This window comes from Microcaecilia unicolor, chromosome 6 (genome assembly GCF_901765095.1).
Source record: "Microcaecilia unicolor chromosome 6, aMicUni1.1, whole genome shotgun sequence".
NCBI lineage: Eukaryota > Metazoa > Chordata > Amphibia > Gymnophiona > Siphonopidae > Microcaecilia > Microcaecilia unicolor.
The window spans coordinates 68,320,591-68,342,403 of record NC_044036.1 but is presented as its reverse complement, the minus strand read 5'-3'; the positions used below and the strand labels follow the sequence as shown (position 1 = coordinate 68,342,403).

Below are 21,813 nucleotides of genomic sequence, written 5' to 3'. Positions count from 1 at the left end.
GCTGCATTGAGTCCTGTCGTGAGGACAGCACTTCCACAACCCAGAAGCACTTCAGTGGAAGGTTTGTGTGTGCAGAGCCCTACATGGCTCTCTGGATATGCCAGAGGGAAGCCCTGCCACTGTTTCATCTCCCCAAGAGGCACCAGATTTGGAGACTTTTGGTTTGGCTTTTCTTGCACTACAAACCACGAGTGATCTGATAAACGGGGTCAAATGGCTGCTTACCAAGGGCAGCAGCAGGTTGTGGAGACCTGCCATAGTGACTTTGCAGTTGCTATGGGACACAATTCAGGGTCTCAGTTCCTCACTGAAGGATATTATCTGCAAGTTTCTCAGGGGATTTAATTAATACTTCCCCAGCAGTGGTTGCATAAGCCCAGGCTTCGGATCAACAGGTAGCCAGGAATGGAACTCTTTGAGTATCAAACTACAGGAAGTTCAGAACCTTGAACAAACTTTGGTTAAAGATAATAATTATATCCGCAGAAGATTGGAATATCTTGAAAATTAAGTAAGGAAGAACAGTTGAGATTTTTTTCCCCCAAATCCCCTCTTATAGCTCCTATTGAGATGGTCAAAAGGTATTTGACTGAAAGTGTTAAAAATGCCACCTGAGAGGCTTTGCCCCCGATGTTTGTGATAATTTAATTCGAATAATTATAAATAATTTTTAAAAAAGAGCTGCAGGCAAGCATGCCGTGGCATTTTCCTGTCCTATCCCCCAAACAGCATTTAGTGGCACCCCACAACCCCCCCCCCCCCCCCCCCGATTCCTGGTGTTTACAGAACCTCCATCATTACTTCTCAGCGACTAAAAAGAAAACAAAATTCCCTGGTGCCTAGTGGCACCCTTACCACCCCCCACCCCATCCTGTCTGCAAATTTGAAAGAAAAAAAAAGACAAAAGTGTCTCTAGAGTCTAGAGGCATCAATGCCTCCTCCCCCCGACCCTATATTTCTTAATAAGGCAGAAGTGATGCCCACTCACTTATGCTTCCAGCGCCATCATTCTCAAAATGGCAGCTCCTGCCCCAAGGCAGGGCCAGTTTGCCATTGAAGTGAGAAATTCCCTTATATGGCAGACTGGTCCTGTCATTTTGAGAATTTTATTTATTTTTATTTATTTGTTACATTTGTATCCCACGTTTCCCCCACCTATTTGTAGGCTCAACGTGGCTTACATAGTACCGGAGAGGCGTTTGCAGACTCCGGTGTGAACAAATACAAAGTGATGCTGCGGTAAGATAAAGATCATGTGCCATAGCCACATTAGGAAATCGTAGGACGGAGGAGTTGTGTTATGTCCATTACGTGCTTTAGTTTGGTTGTGTTGCAGAGATCAGGCATTTAAGTTGGATCGGTAGGGTATGCCTTTTTAAACAGGTAAGTTTGTTGTGATTTCCGGAAGTTTAGGTGGTCATACGTCATTTTCAAGGCTTTTGGTAATGCGTTCCATAATTGTGTGCTTATGTAGGAAAAGCTGGATGCGTAAGTTGATTTGTATTTAAGTCCTTTGCAGCTTGGGTAGTGCAAATTTAGATAGGTTCGTATTGATTCGGATGCGTTTCTAATTGGTAAGTCGATCAAGTCTGTCATGTATCTCGGGGCTTCACCATAGATGATTTTGTGAACCATAGTGAAGAATTTGAAGGTGATGCATTCTTTGATTACACCATTGTAGCTATGCAATCTGTCTTCGATAACCTTTCTGGCAGCGGTTGGCAGACCAGCAGCGGTAGTTGTAGTCCTTGTTAATAGGGGTTTTCTCACATAGACCGCATTCTTCCGTCATGCCTGGACACGTCTCCGCATTCCTTTGGTAGCTTATTCCCAACAATGTAATTGTTGTTCACTCCATTCAAAACAAGGGACCAGTCCACAGTGGACAGATAGCACAGGTCGGAATTCTTCTCAATCCTGATAGCACCCCGTGTGATGTTTCTCAGGTTGTACAGCCCGATGTCCTTGAGGTCTGTCATCTCAAAGATCACCAGGGCGTAACTGTAGAAAAGATTCCTTCCCCGGATGACCATGAGGTTAGGGAAGAGGTCACTAAGGCTCTCCAAACCTGAGACACAAAACAGCAGCAGGTAATCGGTGATGACGGTGAGCTTTGAGAAGCGGAGGTTGCGGAAATCCTCAGCCTTGCCATTGGAGATGAGCAGGATCTGGAGGTAGCCCTCGATCACCGTGCAGTTCTCCAACCGCCTCAGTTCGTGGACATCATTACGAATGTCCATGCCTAACCCACAAATCTCTTGCTGGCCAGAGGTAAAGTGTGGAAACGAGAAGCAGAAACCCCCAAGGTAAGAGCAGGAACCCTCTTCCGGTGTTAGACTTCATTCCTCTATTTTAACAACAAAAATGAACAGATTTTCTCTCGATTGAAAATCAAAACAAACAAAAAATATATATATATTCTCCCTGAAATACCGTGCCCCCCTCCTTAAAAAAAGTGGAGGGGCAAAAGGTTGGGTAGCCGTTTGCAAGCTTTCCTAGCGGCTGCTTGGCGATGGGTGGGGCTTTTTGAGAAGGGGCAAGGACTGGAGGAGTTGCGATGAAGATGGCTCGAAGGTTTGATTTTTGTCCCCGAAAAAGGAAACTAATCTCTCAGCCCTGCCGGTGATACAACGTGCAGACGAGCAGCAAAGCCCAGAGAACGCAGACACTGGCGCTCTGCCTCTTCAACCTCCATTTTCCCCAAATCCAGGCAGCAGGCGAGGACAAGAACAAATTCAGAAGAAAATGACACAGATAGCGATGGAACGAGAGCCGAAAAGCCACCAGGGGCAGGAGTGAGTAGACATTGCTCCTGCTTCATTAAGAAGTACAGGATCTGGGGGGGGGGGGGGGGGGGGGGGGGGGGGAGGACAGCCTGGTTGCCACTAGACATTAGGGAGAATTTTTTTTTTTGTGATTGGGTGGGCGGAGGAGGGGAGGGGTACCACTAGATACCAAGGCAATAGTTTTGTCAGGAGGGAGGGAGAAAGGCTGACAGGTTCTGGTCCCCATCCCATCGTGGTTAGGAGTCACAAGATACCAGGGAAGCAGTTGTCTGGAGGGAGGGGAATGGTTATGTCGGGAGGAGGTGCATCGCAGGAGAAATTATTTTTTTAATGTCTGGGTGGGGGGAGCGGGGGAATTCATGGGATGGGATGGTGCTGTAGTTGGGAAGTAAATGGGGCCGATGCAGACAGTGGGAGTTCTATGCAAACCTCAGACCTGGTAGTAGGTTTCTCGCATTCAGCCCCTACAGTAGACATCAGTGTACAGCCCTGCAACATGCAGGGCTGCCTGGTGCATCCCTATGATGCACCTGCATGCTGCAGGGTAGCTGATCAGCTCTTTAGCATGCATTTTAATATGTTGTGCGCTAATGTCTATCACAGGAGTGCAGAAACATTTAGAATCCAGTGGCCACTAACGAGCAGGTAAACTGCTCATTAAGGGCGTGATGTAGCCAATGATACATTTCTGTATCAATCCCTGAGTTAGTTAAGAGGGAATATAGAAGGGAAAAATCTCTCTAGTAGTTGTGAATGAAGACTCATGGAATTAAATGGCAGCCTTGGTTCTGATTCAGCTACCAACTAGGAGAAGGAAGAAACTGCTGAGTAAAATAAAATAAAATAAACAGTCCTGATCCATGGTCCAGTACAAAACATGCACATGCTTAAAAGAAAGCAGCTAATTATAAAAAAAAATCCCAACGCTACACTAATAATTCACATAAAGCTCAAATATTCTTATAGTCGCTTGACTTCATGAATGGAGTAAATAGAGAAAATTTGCAACTACTTCATTTCTAAGTTCTTGAATTTTTATTGACCAGTCAGAGGTGGTTGAATAATGATATGAAAACAACTGCTTGACTTAAATGCTGAATTTGTATTTTTTTGTACCCTCTAAGAGGCCATTTGTCCTGATGCAGATAAGCGAAGCACATCTATGTCAACAAGGGTTCTCCTGAGCATACTAAGATAATTTCTACTTTTGGGATTAAATCATAATGTTTACGGCATTCCACAATATGTCTGAAGTAAATGAAGAATTCTGCTTTTATAAAATGGACCGATGAACATTTATGGCATAGTTGGTTCCCTATGAGAAGTTCTACACGGGATGCTACTGCCACCACCTGACTGGTTCGATAAAAATTCAAAAACTTAGAAATGATGTTGTGAATTTACTCTATTCATGAAGTCAAGTGATTATAAGAATACTAGTAAAAAAAGGCCCATTTCTGTGAGAAATTAAACGGGTGCTAGCAAGGTTTTCCTCGGAGTGTATGTTTGAGAAAGAGTGTGTGCGAGAGATGGAGTGTGTGTGTCAGAGAGAGAATGAGAGAGAGAAAGAGTGTGTCAATGTTTGTGAGAGAGAGAGAGACTGTGTGTGTGTGGGAATGAGAGTGTGTGCCAGGGTGGCCCCCTTCCCTGCCTGCCAGATGCAAGTGTGTGTGTGTGACAGACAGAGAGAGTGTGTTTGAGAGAGAGAGAGTGGGTGTGTGTGTGTGGGAATGAGAGTGCATGTGGGAATGAGAGTGTGTGCCAGTGCCTGCATGCCTGGAAGCCTGCCTGCCAAGGGGCTTCCATCCCTCTGCCTCTCTCCCCACCTCGTACTCCTGCAGCCTTCCCTGCCACTTGATCAGCGTTATTCAGTACTCCTCCCCCTGCCTGCTAGTGCTGAGATGTTTTCCTGCGTGCCTGCCTGCCTGGATGCCAAGGGGCCTCCCCCACCCCCTCTGCCTGTCTCCCCAGCTCGTAGTGGTCGTGCACCCCTCCGTGCCACTTGATCGGCGTTATTCGCGACTTCTCCCCCTGCCTGCTAGCACTGACCTGTTTTACCTCCTGCTCGTCCGGCCTTCTGCTGGTTGTTTTTTAGAGGGTGTGAGTGTGGGGATCGCGGCAGTGTCGTCAGCTGTTTTGTTTGGACGGCAGGGTCGGGAGGGCGCAGGACGGCAGTGTGGGCCGTCAGCTGTTTTCACGGCAGGGTCAGGAGGGCGCAGGACGGCAGCGTCAGGAGAGCGCAGGTGGCGCGTAAATTTTTGGAGGGCAGCAGCGTGGGGATCGCGGCGGATCAGCTGGTCGGATGGCACTCCTCCCCCTGCGTAGGTCGGTGTTTGTCGCTGTGCGTCGGGGGGGGGGGTAGAGGGTCTGCGTAGGTCGCTGTTTGTCAGTGTGCATCGGGCGGTGGAGCGTCGGAGGGCGGTGGAACTGGGGATTCGTTGAGTGTCATAGTTCCGCCCTCGACGTCATCACGTTCGGAAGCGAGGGCGGGGTAGACACTCATGGGGAAAAATTTTGGTCTCTGCCACCTCAAAAACGGAAGTGGCAGCTTCATTTAGAACGTTGGGGTTGCGAATTATGTGCGGAAGCTCCGTGGCTGAGGGCGGGTCTATGAGTGAGAGTGAGTGGTGCATGAGTGACAGTGAGTGTCCCTGCCACACAGTGAGCTTCATAATGTTTCAGGTGAGATTTATTTATATAGATTTGAACTTTATGTGAACCATTAGCGTGGCGTTAGGATTTTTTTGTAGTTTCTGATTTACCCCTGCCAACTCTTATTAGACTTATTTAATTAACAAAAGATAGCAGTGCACATACAAAGTCATGAACTACTTTACATTCAATGGTATATAACTACAAAATCTTACCAGTTTTTTCTTTGTATGATCTGATGATTTCAAATGTTGTTGCACAGAACTGTACAATGCAGGGACATACACACTGCAAGCACTGCAGTGCACACTCTCCACCTTCATCATATGATCATCCCCAGCAACACCTGGTGAAGGCGACAGACATTACCATTCAGCCATAAACATTACAAAGGATGAACAGTTATGAACTGCATAATATATTCAAACCAAAACTAGAAGAGAAGCTAACTATTTGGGGATTGCTGTCTTTAAATTAAATCTACTAGAAGGAAACAGAAACCATTTCTTTCCTAATACTTTTAGCACTGGTGTAACAGGTGATACAGCAGTGAGCCTGCAAATGAAATGCTATCAAGGCTAGTACATGAACAACCTCAAAGATGTAAACATATAATAGTAAAACTATGCACACAGATGTTAAACTCCAACAGTCTCCGTTTCACTGTTGTCCATGAGCTGAACAACCAACTCCTCTCAACTGTAAGAGAAACACACACACACACACAAAAAGGACCCCCCTCCTAAACGAAAAAGAAGTGGTACAGATCCCTACCACCCTATTCTTCTTGGGTTGGCCCAGGATTGGTCTGTCAGAATTCAAGGAAAGAAAATTAAATAGCAAGTGTAAATGTAATTTCCTTAACATTCTTCTAACTCTGTAGGAGGAAGACAGACAGCTCTCGTTACTCCTTCAAAGGCACGGCAAGCTGCCCTGTGAATCTGACCTCAAAGGAAGGCAAGGAAACCATGATTTAAACAGAAAATTAAACCACTTTTGGTAAAAAGGAGGGTGCTGTACAGATGCTGACCCCCTCTAGAAACACCAGGAATCATCCCCTACAGGACACGGGCCGCAATTCAGAACGTCACCCAGCAGAACAAATGTCAGACTGTCATAGTAATGCTTGGATGTTTTCGCTTATATACACTGTCAGCTAGCACACTTGCTTATTTCCGATATGACGAAGAAGGGCAACCTTCGAAAGCTAATCAAGAAATGTATTAAGTTATGTCCAATAAAAAAGGTATCATCTTATTTTCTTTTCCATGTTTTATTTTGTTTGATTTCTATTGATCACCTGTAGCACAAATTCTCTGAGGCTAAAGAATGACTATCCATACTGATGGTGATGTCAACCGATGAAGCCTTGTGCGGAAACCGCTCTCCAGCAATTTCTCAAAGTCTTTCAGGGTGGAGCACCACATATGTGCACACCTTCCATTGAACAACACTAAGCCCTGAGAAAGGCAGGACAAATCAAACTCGGGTATACATATAAAGTATTACATACCATGTAAAATGAGTTTATCTTGTTGGGCAGACTGGATGGACCGTTCCAGTCTTTATCTGTCGACATTTACTATGTTACTATGTAAGCCAGTTTAATACTACAGAAGATAGATTAGAACTGTAAGGGGAGGTGGTCGGGTTAGTGTGGATATTCATCTTGATGTCCTTGGAGAACACCTGCTATAGGTGAATAACTTTCTCTGTAACCAGCTCCTGGTGCCAAGAGCTCAACTTTGAAGCTCGCGGTGGGCAAATTGGTGGGATTTTTTTCCAATTGTAGGGAGCAGCCTATTTAGACTATTTTGAGAACCCACTGGTCTGAGTTTACAAGGGGCCACCTTGCTTGGAAAAACAAAATTCAGCCTCCCACCTCTGCGGGTAGGTTGTCCAGAACGGCTACTTTTAATCTAGCTATACTCTCCTAGAGTCAATCAAAAGCTCGCAAGGGATGGGGAGCCAGCTGGGACTTTTGATGCCTCTGCTACCTTGGGTGGGAGCAAGAGGTCTGGATATTCTGGAGTGGTTGGGGAAGGAGAAGAAACCTATGCCTTTGGCAGCAGTAGGCTCTCCCTCAGAGTACCTCCTAGATGAGGAGCGTGAGCCAGGGGTAGGACGGAATAGTGACTTGATGGTGTCAGAACATTTCTTGATGAGTTCTGCGACCTCCTCCATCTTGTCACCACAAAGATTATTTTCCCGGCATGGAATGTCCACCAACTTCTCTTGAACTGTAGTTTTTAGGTCTGAGGCACTTAGCCAGGCAAGTCTACATATCCAAATATTCACGGCAGAGGCCCTGGATGCTGCACTGAAAACATCATAGACTGCCCCGACCATGTGCTTTCTACACTCTTGTGCTTGGCTTACTAGCTGGTGGAGCTCAGTAGTTATCTTTTGAGGTAGAGCGACCACAAACTCTGCCACACTAAGCTTTAAGTTCCACAAGTGCATACTTATAAAAAGTTGATAATGCGGAAGGCAAGTATAGCATTCTGAAAAACTTTCCTCCCAAAAGATTCCAGAGTCCAAGCCTCCCTCCCCAGGGGCACCAAAGAATGAATCTTGAAACACTTGACTCTCTTGAGAGCAAATTCAACCACCAAGGAATGGTGAGGAAACTGAAGCACTTTGAATCTGGGAGCCTTCTGGACTCTGTATAGGCTGAACAGAGAGAAGGGGGTCTCTAACTGTTTCATCTGTACAGTCATAAAAGGATGCTGTGCATGGGCCCTGTCACAGTTTCCTTTGGAGGGGCATCAAAGTTGAGGATGTCCACCATTGCTGACCTGACTCATCTTTGGTTTCCATATCAAAAACTGAGCAGATTTAGCCATCTCCAGAACAAAATCAGAAACAAAGTTCCTCAGGAAAGGACTTTCTCCTTTTGTGGGGATGGGAAGGGTCTGAAGGGATACCAAGAGACCCCTCCTCCATGAGAACCTCTAGTTCCTCCTCAGACTCATAAAAATAATCCTCCTTGGATGTCCCAGTCTGTGCTTGTCATGGTCCAATGATGCACTTGGTCAGGCCTTGGGTGGGGGGTACTGAGGGTCCTGTGCCCCATGGAAGCTTCCTCCCCCAAGGGAATTGACAATATCATCTCAACATGCAACGACTCCGACACCCAATGAGGCATTGCCATCAGTGAATATGTGACAGACAGGGAATGGCCTCCAGAATGGGTTGGAGTTCTGCCACAGCAGACACTGAAGTCCTCAAAGCCTTTGGCATCACATTGGGCCAGCAGGCGCCTCATCTCCTCCTGGAATATGGCCCAGATCTGCACCTTGAGGGGAGCCATTGATAAAGGCTGAGTCTCAGCTGATAAGTCATGTCCTTCCAAGACATTGGGGCTGAATCAATGGCCTGGCCCCGGCTCAATGGAAGCTGGCCCACCTGCCCACTCTTTCGAGAGTGAGCAGCCCTCACGGCGTGGGTGCTTCTTGGGTATTGGTGACCTTGATGCCTCAGTGCTCTTGACACCATGCCCTGAAGAGGACCGATGTTGATGCTCCACTGAACACACGAGTCACGGTCATCGTCAGTGACATCCGTTGCTTGTCAGTGCCCTGTTCCTCCTTCTAAACCTTCTAAAATTACCTGCAGTTCCAGTCAGTGACCCGTGGGGTCACTGTAGAGTGGTGGAGGCCAAGCTGGTGATGTCATCAGCACTGGGCACTTCTTAAGCTGGCTTCTGAGAGTGCTCAGTGTTCTGGCAATTACCCTTGATGGGGCCCAGACCTGCCTGGGCTCTGCTAGTTCCAACTACTGTTTCTTTGTGAGGTTGTAGCCTGAATTTTGGCCTACAGCCTTCTCCTTATGTTGGGTTCCAGTGGAAGTCTGCTTCCAAGCCAGGGAGTCCAAAGGAGTAAACTTGACCTACAGCTCTCACCTTATGCTGTGTTCAAGTGGAAGTCTCGTGTGCCCTGTGGAATGCCCGCTCGGTCTGCAACAATCTTTCCTTCACCCATGATCTCTTCATCTCCAGTTCCCTTCAACTGCTCGCCCTAACTGAAACCTGGCTCACCCCCGACAACTCTGCCTCAGTCGCGGCCCTATGCCATGGAGGTTATCTCTTCTCCCATTCTCCCCGCCCAGTTGGCCGCGGTGGCGGCGTCGGGTTACTACTTTCGCCCTCCTGCAGTTTTCAACCTCTCCTCCTACCGCAGTCTCACTGCTTTTCATCCTTTGAAGCTCACTCCATCCGTCTATTCTACCCGCCGCCACTCAAAGTTGCAGTCATTTACCGCCCCCCTGATAAGTCCCTCTCTTCCTTCCTTACTGACTTTGATGCCTGGCTCTCCATTTTTCTTGAGCCCTCATCCCCATCCCTCATTCTTGGAGACTTTAACATACACACTGATGACCCATCCGACTCATACTTCTCAGGTCCTCACTCTAAGCTCCTCCTTCAACCTCCAACTGAGCTCCACCACCCCTACTCACCAATCTGGCCACTGTCTTGACCTCGTCCTCTCCTCTACCTGCTCACCCTCCAATTTCTGCGCCTCAGCTCTTCCTCTCTCTGACCATCACCTGATCACCTTCACACTTCATCACCCTCCCCCTCAGTCCCGCCCAACACTAGCCACTACTTCCAGGAATCTCCAGGCTGTCGACCCTCCCACCTTATCCTCCAGTATCTCTGATCTCCTCCCTTCCATTATGTCCTCCGAGTCTGTCGACAAGGCTGTCTCCACTTACAATGCCACTCTCTCCTCTGCACTGGACACCCTTGCACCATCCATCTCCCGTCCCACAAGGCGTACTAATCCCCAGCCCTGGCTGACCCCTTGCACCCGATACCTTCGCTCCTGCGCCCGATCGGCTGAACGCCTCTGGAGGAAATCTCGCACCCATACTGATTTCATTCATTACAAATTCATGCTATCCTCCTTCCAGTCCTCCATATTCCTCGCCAAATAGGACTATTACACCCAGTTGACTAATTCCCTCAGCTCTAACCCTCGTCGTCTCTTCGCCACCCTTAATTCCCTCCTCAAAGTGCCCTCTGCTCCCACCCCCCTTCACTCTCTCCTCAATCAATGGCGGATTACTTCCACAACAAGGTGCAGAAGATCAACCTCGAATTCACCAGCAAACCATCTCCTCCTCTTCACCCTTTAACCCACTCCCTCAACCAACCAACCCAGGCCTCCTTCTCCTCTTTTCCTGATATCACCGAAGAGGAAACCGCCCATCTTCTTTCCTCCTCGAAATGCACCACCTGTTCCTCTGACCCCATCCCCACCAACTTACTCAATACCATCTCTCCTACTGTCACCCCCTCCATCTATCATATCCTCAAACCTCTCTCTCTCCACTGCAACTGTCCCCGACACCTTCAAGCATGCTGTAGTCACACCACTCCTCAAAAAACCATCACTTGACCATACCTGTCCCTCCAACTACCGCCCAATTTCCCTCCTACCCTTCCTCTCCAAGATACTTGAACGCGGCCTTGATTTTCTCTCCTCTCATGCCATCCTCGATCCGCTTCAATCCGGCTTTCGACCCCTACACTCAACAGAAACGGCACTAAAGTCTGCAATGACCTGTTCCTTGCCAAATCCAAAGGCCACTAATCCATCCTCATCCTCCTCGACCTATCCGCCGCTTTTGACACTGTCAATCACAATTTACTTCTTGCCACACTGTCCTCAATTGGGTTCCAGGGCTCTGTCCTCTCCTGGTTCTCCTCTTATCTCTCCCACCGTACCTTCAGAGTACATTCTCATGGTTCTTCCTCCACCCCCATCCCGCTCTCTGTTGGAGCTCCTCAGGGATCTGTCCTTGGTCCCCTTCTTTTTTCAATCTACACCTCTTCCCTGGGCTCCCTGATCTCATCTCACGGTTTCCAATATCATCTTTATGCCGACGACACCCAGCTTTATCTCTCCACACCAGACATCACTGTGGAAACCCAGGCCAAGATATCGGCCTGCTTATCTGACATTGCTGCCTGGATGTCCAACCGCCACCTGAAACTGAACATGGCGAAGACCGAGCTTATTGTCTTTCCACCCAAACCCACTTCTCCTCTCCCTCCACTCTCTATCTCAGTTGATAACACCCTCATCCTCCCCTTCTCATCTGCCCGCAACCTCGGAGTCATCTTCGACTCCTCCCTCTCCTTCTCTGCGCATATCCAGCAGATAGCCAAGACCTGTCGCTTCTTCCTCTATAACATTAGCAAAATTTGCCCTTTCCTCTCTGAGCACACCACCCGAATTCTCATCCACTCTCTCATTACCTCTCGCCTTGACTACTGCAACCTACTCCTCACTGGCCTTCCACTTAGCCATCTATCCCCCCTTCAGTCCGTTCAGAACTCTGCTGCACGTCTTATCTTCCGCCTGGACCGATATATTCATATCACCCCTCTCCTCAAGTCACTGCACTGACTTCCGATTAGGTACCGCATACAGTTCAAGCTTCTCCTACTAACCTATAAATGCACTCGATCTGCAGCCCCTTCCTACCTCTCTACCCTCATCTCCCCCTACGTTCCTACCCGTAACCTCCGCTCTCAAGACAAATCCCTTCTTTCAGTACCCTTCTCCTCCACCGCCAACTCCAGGCTCCGCCCTTTCTGCCTCGCCTCACCCCATGCTTGGAATAAACTCCCTGAGCCCATTCGCCAGGCCCCCCTCCCTGCCCATCTTCAAATCCTTGCTCAAAGCCCACCTCTTCAATGTCACCTTCAGCACTTAACCATCATACCTCTATTCAGGAAATCTAGACTGCCCCAACTTGACATTTCGTCCTTTAGATTGTAAGCTCCTTTGAGCAGGGACTGTCCTTCTTTGTTAAACTGTACAGCGCTGCGTAACCCTAGTAGCGCTCTAGAAATGTTAAGTAGTAGTAATAGTAGTAAGTCTGCTTCCAAGCCAGGGCTTCCTGAGGAGTAAAGCTTGGCCTACAGCTTTCACCTTATGCTGTGTTCCAGTGGAAGTCTTTTTCCAAGCTTGGTAGTTCTGAGGAGTAATAGCTCTGCCTACAGCTTTCACCTTATGCTGTGTTCTAGTGGAAGTCTGCTTGCAAGCTTAGTAATTCTGAGGAGTAATAGCTCTGCCTACAGCTTTCACCTTATGCTGTGTTCCAGTGGAAGTCTGCTTGCAAGCTTGGTAGTTCTGAGGAGTAATAGCTTTCACCTTTGCTTGGGTCCAGTGAAGCCTGCTGCCAGGCCTTTGAGTCCAGAGCCTCCAGTGCCTCAGTTGAGATTCCAGTCGCCCACCCTGAGTCTTTAGCTGCTGTACGCGAGTGGCTTTGTGCTGTGTATGGGACTATGTGGGCTACATGATGGGGAGTGCTGCAGGTGCTGAGGCCACGTCTCGAGGTATCTCTGGACGAGGGAGTGGTGCCTGGAGCACGGAGGGGTCCGCATGGGCTGATCCTGGCCTTTGGGTGCTGTGCAGGGCCGTTGAGTCTTCTGCCTTGGGAGCATCGGCTCAGGTTTGGCTTCTTCACCTTGCTTGCCTTGGGAGCGTCAGCTCAGGCTTTGTTGCTTTATCTTGCTTGCCCTGGGAGCATTCGGCTCAGGCGCCTCAGTGACTGTTTGCTTGTCTTGGGTGGCATTCCTAATCTTCTGTGAGCGAAGTGACCTGGTCTTGCCTCTACCTGCGGTGCAGGTCCTTAAGAAACTTTTCCCTTTGTTTTGATTCTTCTCTACTCTGGTCTTGAGGGAGCTTGCTGCAGTTGTTCTGCAGCTTATCTGAGTGTACTGACAGAATGAACCTTTTTCTTAACCACTAGTGGTGTTACCTCTGTCAGCCAAGTATTGCCTGTTTGTCTTTGTCCCGATAGGGTGTGCCCTTTGCTCAGTCTATGGTGTTCTATTGTAGGCCATATACTAGGACTAGGGAGCATGCGATGAAACTACAGTGTAGTAAATTTAAAACATATCGGAGAAAATTTTTCTTCACCCAACACATAATCAAACTCTGGAATTCGTTCCCAGAGAACGTGGTGAAGGCGATTAGCTTAGCAGAGTTTAAAAAGGGGTTAGACGGTTTCTTAAAGGACAGGTCCAGAAACCACTACTAAATGGACTTGGGAAAAATCCATAATTCCATGAATAACATGTATAGAATGTTTGTACGTTTGGGAAGCTCGCCAGGTGCCCTTGGCTTGGATTGGCCGCTGTCGTGGACAGGATGCTGGGCTCGATGGACCTTTGGTCTTTTCCCAGTGTGGCATTACTTATGTACTTGTATGTTTGCATTGCTCTGTTAGTATTGGGATGCGCAGCTAGACTGCTTATGTTTGACTTCCCTATACAGCTAGGCTGTTCTACTTTACCTTTACTGTATACTTGATGCTTTGCATTGTGTCTGCTAGTATTGAGATGCGCAGTTAGGCTGCTTATATTTGACTTCCCTATACAGATAGGGTGTTATACTTTACCTTATTCTATGTTTTATATTTGCCTTGCTTCAGCTGGGTTAGACTGTATAGCTAGGCTGCCTGTTTTCCTTTCTGTGACATTTGACTACCCTTTTAGTCTTGTGTTTTGCTACTAATAAAGCTGCCTCAGTTCATCTCCACTTGTGGTCCAGTCCAGTTCTGAGGGGACGCGGTCTACCCAGAGGTGGCTGTGTGATTCTCACGTGGCCACCTCTGGGCCAAGGGCTCACAAACATCACAGCACATCAGGGTCTCTCAGAGTTAACAAGGACAGCGAATCCTTCCTTGTCTAGTAGCGCTATAGAAATGATAAGTAGTAGTAGTAGTCCTCAGGGTGAGATCAGAGGGTGACCAATCTCAATGGCTGCTACAGATGCTGACTGATGAAGCAGGCAAAGACCTCTTCGATGCCGTGTCCTTAGTGTCTGATGCAGTTTGGGAACTGACGGATGATGAAGTTGATGGATTGGACTTCTCAAATTTCAAGTTTAATAAAACCTCAATATACTTTTGAGTAAGATTTTCTAAGAGGTGTAAAATATTAATACAATAGAAGTGCTGTTAAGTGTGCATTTTTTGATACTGTTTCATGATAGTCCTATTAGGTTTCAATTTGTTTTCAAGTTTGCCTCATTTATTGTATTTATATTTGGTCATTTTACTATTGTTAGGCTGTTACCAAAATTGTAAGTTTTATGTTAAATGTACCTGCTGTACACTGCCTTGGGTGAACCTCTTCATAAAGGCGATTAATCCCAATAAATAAAAAACAAAAAGAACTCCATTATAATATAGGAAAGGGACATCTATAGGAGGAAAGAGGGAGAAAGCGAAGATACATACCTGTAGCAAGTGTTCTCCGTGGACAGCGGGCTGATTGTTCTCACTGATGGGTCGGTGTCCACGGCGGCCCAGAATCGGCAATTTTTCATTAGCAAAAATGGGAAAGTTTTGCGGGAGCCTTCCAGAACGCGTGGCGCGCGCACCGTGCATGCACAGCCATCTTCCCACCCGTCACACGCGAGTCCCCGCTCAGTTACGTCAAAAAGCAATAACAAGGAGAACAACAACAACTCCAAAGGGGAGGTGGGCGGGTATGTGAGAACAATTAGCTTGCTGTCCTCGGAGAACACCTGCTACAGGTATGTATCTTCGCTTTCTCCGAGGACAAGCAGGCTGCTTGTTCTCACTGATGGGGTATCCCTACCACCCAGGCTCACTCAAAACAACAAAGAAGGTAAATTGGCCCTCGCAACGGCGAGGACAGAACTGAGATTGACCTAAACCCAGAAACATCTAACTGAGAGTGCAGCCTGGAACAGAATAAAAATGGGCCTAGGGGAGTGGAGTTGGATTCTAAACTCCAAACAGATTCTGCAGCACCGACTGCCCAAACCGACTGTCGCGTCGGGTATCCTGCTGAAGGCAGTAGTGGGATGTGAATGTGTGGATTGATGACCACATTGCAGCCTTGCAAATCTCTTCTATAGTGGCTGACTTCAAGTGCGCCACTGACGTAGCCATGGCTCTATCACTATGAGCCGTGACATGACCCTTAGAGTCAGCCCAACTTGGGCATAAATGAAGGAAATGCAATCTGCTAGCCAATTGGAAATGGTGCGTTTCCCGACAGCGACTCCCCTTCTGTTGGGATCAAAAGAAATAAACATTTGGGCGGACTGTCTGAAGGGGCTTGTCCACTCCACGTAAAAGGCCAATGCTCTCTTGAAGTCCAAGGTGTGCAACTGACGTTCAGCAGGGCGGTTATGAGGACGGGGAAAAATGTTGGCAAGACAATTGACTGGTTCAAATGGAACTCCAACATCACCTTCGGCAAGAACTTAGGGTGAGTGTGGAGGACTACTCTGTTGTGATGAAACTTGAGATAAGAAGCATGCACTACTAAGGCTTGGAGCTCACTGACTCTACGAGCTGAAGTAACAGCCACCAAGAAAATGACCTTCCAGGTCAAATACTTCAGATGGCAGGAATTCAATGGCTCGAAAGGAGGTTTCATCAGCTGGGTGAGAATGACGTTGAGATCCCATGACACTGGTGGAGGTTTGACAGGGGGCTTTGACAAAAACAAACCTCTCATGAAGCAAACAACTAAAGGCTATCCAGAGATAGGCTTACCCTCTACATCATAATGATAAGCACTAATTGCGCTAAGGTGAACCCTTACGGAGTTGGTCTTGAGACCAGACTCTGATAAGTGTAGAAGGTATTCAAGCAGGGTCTGTGTAGGCCAAGAGCGAGGATCTAGGGCCTTGCTCTCACACCAGACGGCAAACTTCCTCCATTTGAAAAAGTAACACCTCTTCGTGGAATCTTTCCTGGAAGCAAGCAAGACTCAGGAGATACCCTCTGAAAGACCCAAGGCTGTGAATTCTAAGTTCTCAACATCCAGGCAGTGAGAGCCAGAGACTGGAGGTTGGTATTTAGAAGCGACCCCTCGTCCTGAATGATGAGGGTTGGAAAACACTCCAGTCTCCACGGTTCTTTGGAGGACAACTCCAGAAAAAGAGGGAACCAAATCTGACGCAGCCAGAAGGGTGCAATCAAGATCATGGCTCCACGGTCTTGCTTGAGTTTCAGCAAAGCGTTCCCTACTAGAAGTATAGGAGGATATGCATACAAAAGGCCTGTTCCCCAATGTAGGAGAAAGGCATCTGACTGCTAGTTTGTCGTGGGCCTGACACCTGGAACAGAACTGAGGGACCTTGTGATTGATGTGAGTGGCAAAAAGATCGACCGAGGGGGTGCCCCACGCTCAGAAGACCTTGCGGGTTACGCCCATATTCAACGACCACTCGTGAGATTGTATTATGCTGCTCAGCCTGTCGGCCAGACTGTTTACACCTGCCAGATAAGTGGCTTGGAGAAACATGCCATGATGGTGTGCCCAAAGCCACATCTGGACAGCTTCCTGACACAGAGGGCGAGATCTGGTGCCCCCCCCTGCTTGTTGGTGTAGTACACCGCAACCTGATTGTCTGTTTGAATCAAGATGATTTGGTTGGACAGCCGATCTCTGAAAGCCTTCAGAGCATTCCAGATCGTTCGTAATTCCAGGAGGTTGATCTGAAGACCGTTTCCTGGAAGGACCAGGCTCCCTGAGTGTGAAGCCCATCTACATAAGCACCCCATCCCAGGAGGGATGCATCTGTTGTCAGTACGTTTTGTGGCTGAGGAATTTGGAATGGTCATCCCATGGTCAAATTGGATTGGACTGTCCACCACTGATTTCCGAAAGTCGGTGGACAGCTGGATCCTCTAGATTCCCTGCAGCTTGATACCACTGGGAAGCTAGGGTCCATTGAGCTCATCTCAAATGTAGACGTGCCATGGGTGTTACATAAACTGTGGAGGCCATGTGCCCTAAGAGTCTCAACATCTGTGAGCTGTGATCTGCTGAGACACTCGAACTTTGGACACCAGGGACAGGAGGTTGTCTGCCCTTGCCTCGGAGAGATAAGCCCGAGCTGTCTTCATGTCCAGTAGTGCTCCAATGAACTCCAATTTTTGGACGGGAGTGAGATAGAACTTGGAGTAATTTACCACGAACCTCAGTAGCTCTAGCACTTGAATAGTCATCCGCATGGACTCCAGAGCACTGTCCTCCGAGGTGCTCTTTACCAGCCAATCATCGAGATAAGGAAAAACATGCACTCCCAGTCTGCGTAGTGACGCTGCGACTACTGCAAGACACTTTGTAAACACTCTGGGCGCAGACGCCAGCCCAAAGGGCAGTACACGGTACTGAAAGTGCTGTGTTCCCAGCCGAAATCGAAGATACTTCCTGTGAGCTGGAAGTATCGAGATGTGTGTGTAAGCTTCCTTTAAGTCCAGAGAGCATAGCCAATCGTTCTCTTGAATCATGGGAAGAAGAGTACCCAGGGAAACCATCCTGAACTTTTCTTGGAATAGGTATTTGTTCAGGGCCCTTAGGTCTAGGATGGGACGCATCCCCCCTGTTTTCTTTTGCACAAGGAAGTACCTGGAATAGAATCCCAGCCCTTCTTCCCTTGGTGGAACGGGTTCGACCGCATGGACCTTTAGAAGAGTGGAGAGTTCCACTGCAAGTACCTGCCTGTGCTGGGAGCTGTAAGAATGAGCTCCCGGTGGGCAATTTTGGAGGTTTGGATTCCAGATTGAAGGTGTATCCTAACCGGACTATTTGAAGAACCCACTGATCGGAGGTTACGAGAGGCCACCTTTGCTGAAAAAACATTAACATCCCTCTAACCGGCAAGTCGTCCTGTACGGACACTTTTACTGTGGCTATGCTTTGCTGGAGCTGGTCAAAAGCCTGTCCCTTGCTTTTGCTGGGGAGCAGCAAGGGCCTTAGGCGCACGCAGGTGATGAGAACGAGCGTGCTGGGACTAAGCCTGAGTAGGCTGTCAGGACACCGGAGTGTAACTACGCCTAGCATAGGAATTGGGAGCACTCCGTGCCCCCCCCCCCCCCAAAAAAAAAACTTTCTAGTTGAGAAGGCTGTAGCAGAAGGCACTCGGCCAGAAAGAGAAGCCACAGCATCATTGTGCATCTTGATCTGGTCAGCCAGATTTTCCACCTTCTCTTTGAAAAGGTTATCCCCCACCCCGGCAAGGTACATCCGTCATCCTCTGCTGGACTGAATGATCCAGGTCAGAGACACGCAGCCATGAGAGTCAACGCATCGCTATACCCTGAGCAGCGATTCTGGATGCCACAACAAAAGTATGGCCAGGAATTTACTACACGCCTTATGCTGCCTGACCACCTGGTGAAAAGGCTCGGTCTCCTCTGGAGGGAGAGCATCGACCAAGGAAGACAGCTGCCTCACCAAGTTCCGCAAGTGGACGCTCGTATAGAGCTGGTAAGATTGGATACAGGCAGTGAGCATAGCGGCCTGATACATCTTCATCCTAAAAAAGTCCAAGGTCCTAGCTTCTCTACCTGGGGACGCTGAGGCATAGTCCATAGTACTCTTTTGAGGGTGGAGTCCACCATCACGGAACTGTGTGGTAACTGAGACCTCATCAACTCAGGTTCACCGTGGATCCGATATTAGGAATCAATCTTCTTCGGGATCACAGGACCAGACAGAGGGAACAACCAGTTTCACATAAGGACTTCCTTGAGTACCTTATGAAAAGGAGCTGTCGCAGCCTCCTTAGGTGGAGAGGAATAATCCAGGACCTCGAGCATCTCAGCCCTGGGCTCATCCTCCACCTCCATAGGGAATGGAATAGCAGTAGCCATTTCCCGGACAAAAGATGTAAAAGAGAGACTCTCAGGAGACAGTCTCCTTTCAGGTGGAGGGGAAGGTTCAGAGGGAATCCCAAAAGACTCATCGAAGTAGAAGTATCTGGGATCTTCTTCTGACTCCCATGAACGCTTCTCTTCAGTATTGGAAAGCACTTCCCTAAGGGAGCTCTGAGACTGAGCCTGCCTCAACGCCGAAGACTGACGTCCTCGATGGCGATGTCGAGAAGCCGACGCCCGCATGGACTGCGATGAAGTTTCCTCCACCGATGTCAAAGGGGAGTCAACCTGGGCGGCAAGAGGCACCAAGGACAGGGACCTCACCACGGGCGAAGGGCCAGACGCGGCTGCAGCAGGCGGCGCGGAAGGCGCAAACACCCCCAACACCGAAGCCGACTGGCACAGCAGTCCTTCCAGAAGTTCTGGAAGCAGGGCCCGGATGCGCTCGTCGAGAGCTGCCATCGGAGAAGGCTGGGGGACCAGTGGAGCAGCCGGTAGCAGAATCGGTTGAGGTTCAGGAGCAGGTACCGGGCTGCCAACAGACAGCTTCGGCACCTCCTGTATGGAGGGGGAGCTATCCTCTTAGCGCCGACACTTCTCAGTTGCCGAATCCTTCAACGCCCTGGAGCTCCCGGCACTGTGTGTCAAAGGAGATCGGTGACGCCGCTTCTTCGCCTTCGCTCAATGCCCGTCACCAAGACTCCTCGGTGCTGACAAGGACGACGTGGAATCCTCATGTCTCCTCGGGGTCGGGTCCAACGATGGTCGGTCCCGGGGGGCCTAAAGACAGGTGTAGACTCACTCGACACCTCACTACTCCCAGCAGCCGTTACCTCTGCTTCTGATATCGATGCTTCCCTTGATGTCGACGTTGAAAGATCAGACTGAGCCCCAAAATGTTTCTCGCGTTGGGCTTCTCGAGCTACTTGGGTCCACTTCTTCATATGAAGACACAGAGCACAAGCAGCTGGGCTGTGGTAAGGCCCAAGGCACTGGATACACCAGGAATGGGTATCGGTACCTGAGATTGTCCGGTTGTACCGAGTACAACGTTTGAAGTCGCTGGGTGTCCTCGATGACATGGAAGGAAAAACGGCTCCGGCGAAATCAAAAGACTCGATTGTGCCAATAAAAAGGGGCACAAAAATGAGGAGAAAAACCCAACCACGCAGCCTACAACCAGTCGCATCAAAAAAGAAAGGAAACTTAAAAACTGGGAAAAAAGCCTGAGGATTTAAGAAAAAGGATCCTAAGCTTTTTTTTTTTTTTTTAAAGAAAAACAAAGTAGGAATAGAAAACATGCCAAAAAAAAAATCACTCTTCAGAAGTGTTCTTTCCCGGGCCAGAATGAGAAGCACCAGGAGGAACCTGGCGCACCTCATCATGGAAAAAAAAGTAACTGAGGTACACGCTCACGCAGCGGGCGAGAAGTCAGTTCATGCATGCGCGCCAGAAGACTCTAGCAAAGTTTTTTTTCTTCTTTGCTATGGCAAAATGCAGATTCCCGGGCCGGCGCAGATGTCGACCCACGTGCGAGAATAATGCAGCCTGCTTGTCTTCAGAGAATTCACAATATATAGCCACCTTACAAAAGTTTTACTTGCCTTCCATGATATCTTTTTCTATAATTTTGGCAGCCTCATTCTGGGAGCTTTGTAACTTGCGCATAGATGTCTTTTTGTACTTATTCACCATGCATTCCTAAGAAAAGGAATTAGAGATTAGTCTTGGATGGAGTTGTCTAACGAACTGTAAATACAGTAATAAACATCCTAGCAGAAACGCAGGCACTCATTTAGCTGGATACATCTGTCAGACTATGTGCTTCTTGTGCTAACAGTATTGGTAGAAATAGTGTGCTATTCAAAAATGAACCTGGGAGGCTGGGTAACAGCTGTGCTAGAGGTTGTGGCAGTTTGAATTCAGAGTCCTTGTGGTGTACTGTACATGGGAATAGAGGGCTCTTATATGTGAATTAAAAAAAAAAAAGATATCTTTAAAGTTCGGCTTGGAAGATAGAGTTAAATGAAGACAAGACAACAAAACACTGTATATACTTGACTATAAAACAAGAAATTTTTTCTTCAAAAATTACATCCAAACTTGGGTGTTTATACTCAAGCTGAAACAAAACCATAAATTATACCTACCCTGGGTTGAATTCCTGTGGTGTAAAGTTGTCTACCCTCTTCCCTAAAATGGTGTCCAGCATTTTTCTCTTTCCATACCTTTCAACTTCTCTCCTCCTGTGGCATCCAGTATTTTCCCCCCTCCCCATCTCCAGCATGTTTCTTCCTCCCTCCATCTCCCCTGAGAGATTTGCATAGCACCAGATTTATTGCAGTTAGCCAGCATGAGGCCCTGAGCATCTAAGCATGGTCAAGGCCTGACAACTCCCTTCCCTTCTGAAACAGGAAGTTATAGGGGGCAGAAACTGGCAGGCTTTGAGCATGCACAAATGTTCAAGGCCCCACACTGGTCAACTGCAATGCTTCTGGTGTTTAGACAATCACAAAGCCAAGAGAGGGAGAAAAGGAAAAAAAAATACTTCGCTGGGGAGGTGGAAGGAGGAAGACAGATGCTGGAGAGTGGGAGGAGGGGGGAAAGAAGGAGGGAGGAGGGGGGAAAGAATATTTCCTTAGATTACTTCCGATTCTATCCCCTTTCACCTTCATACTATGCCCCCTCTTTCCTGAGCTTCTTTTAA

At 48.2% G+C, this 21,813-nt stretch overlaps 1 protein-coding gene across 1 annotated transcript in view; it reads right to left on the bottom strand.

Moving 5' to 3' along the window:
- LOC115472445 (DBIRD complex subunit ZNF326-like) overlaps positions 1-21,813 on the bottom strand; it is a 282,530-nt gene that overhangs the window by 122,762 nt on the left and 137,955 nt on the right. The window contains exons 7-8 of the mRNA XM_030206732.1: positions 20,711-20,807; positions 5,654-5,784 (exon numbers count right to left, since the gene is read on the bottom strand). Coding sequence (XP_030062592.1) covers positions 5,654-5,784; positions 20,711-20,807 — 228 coding nt within the window. The remainder of the gene's footprint in view (positions 1-5,653; positions 5,785-20,710; positions 20,808-21,813) is intronic.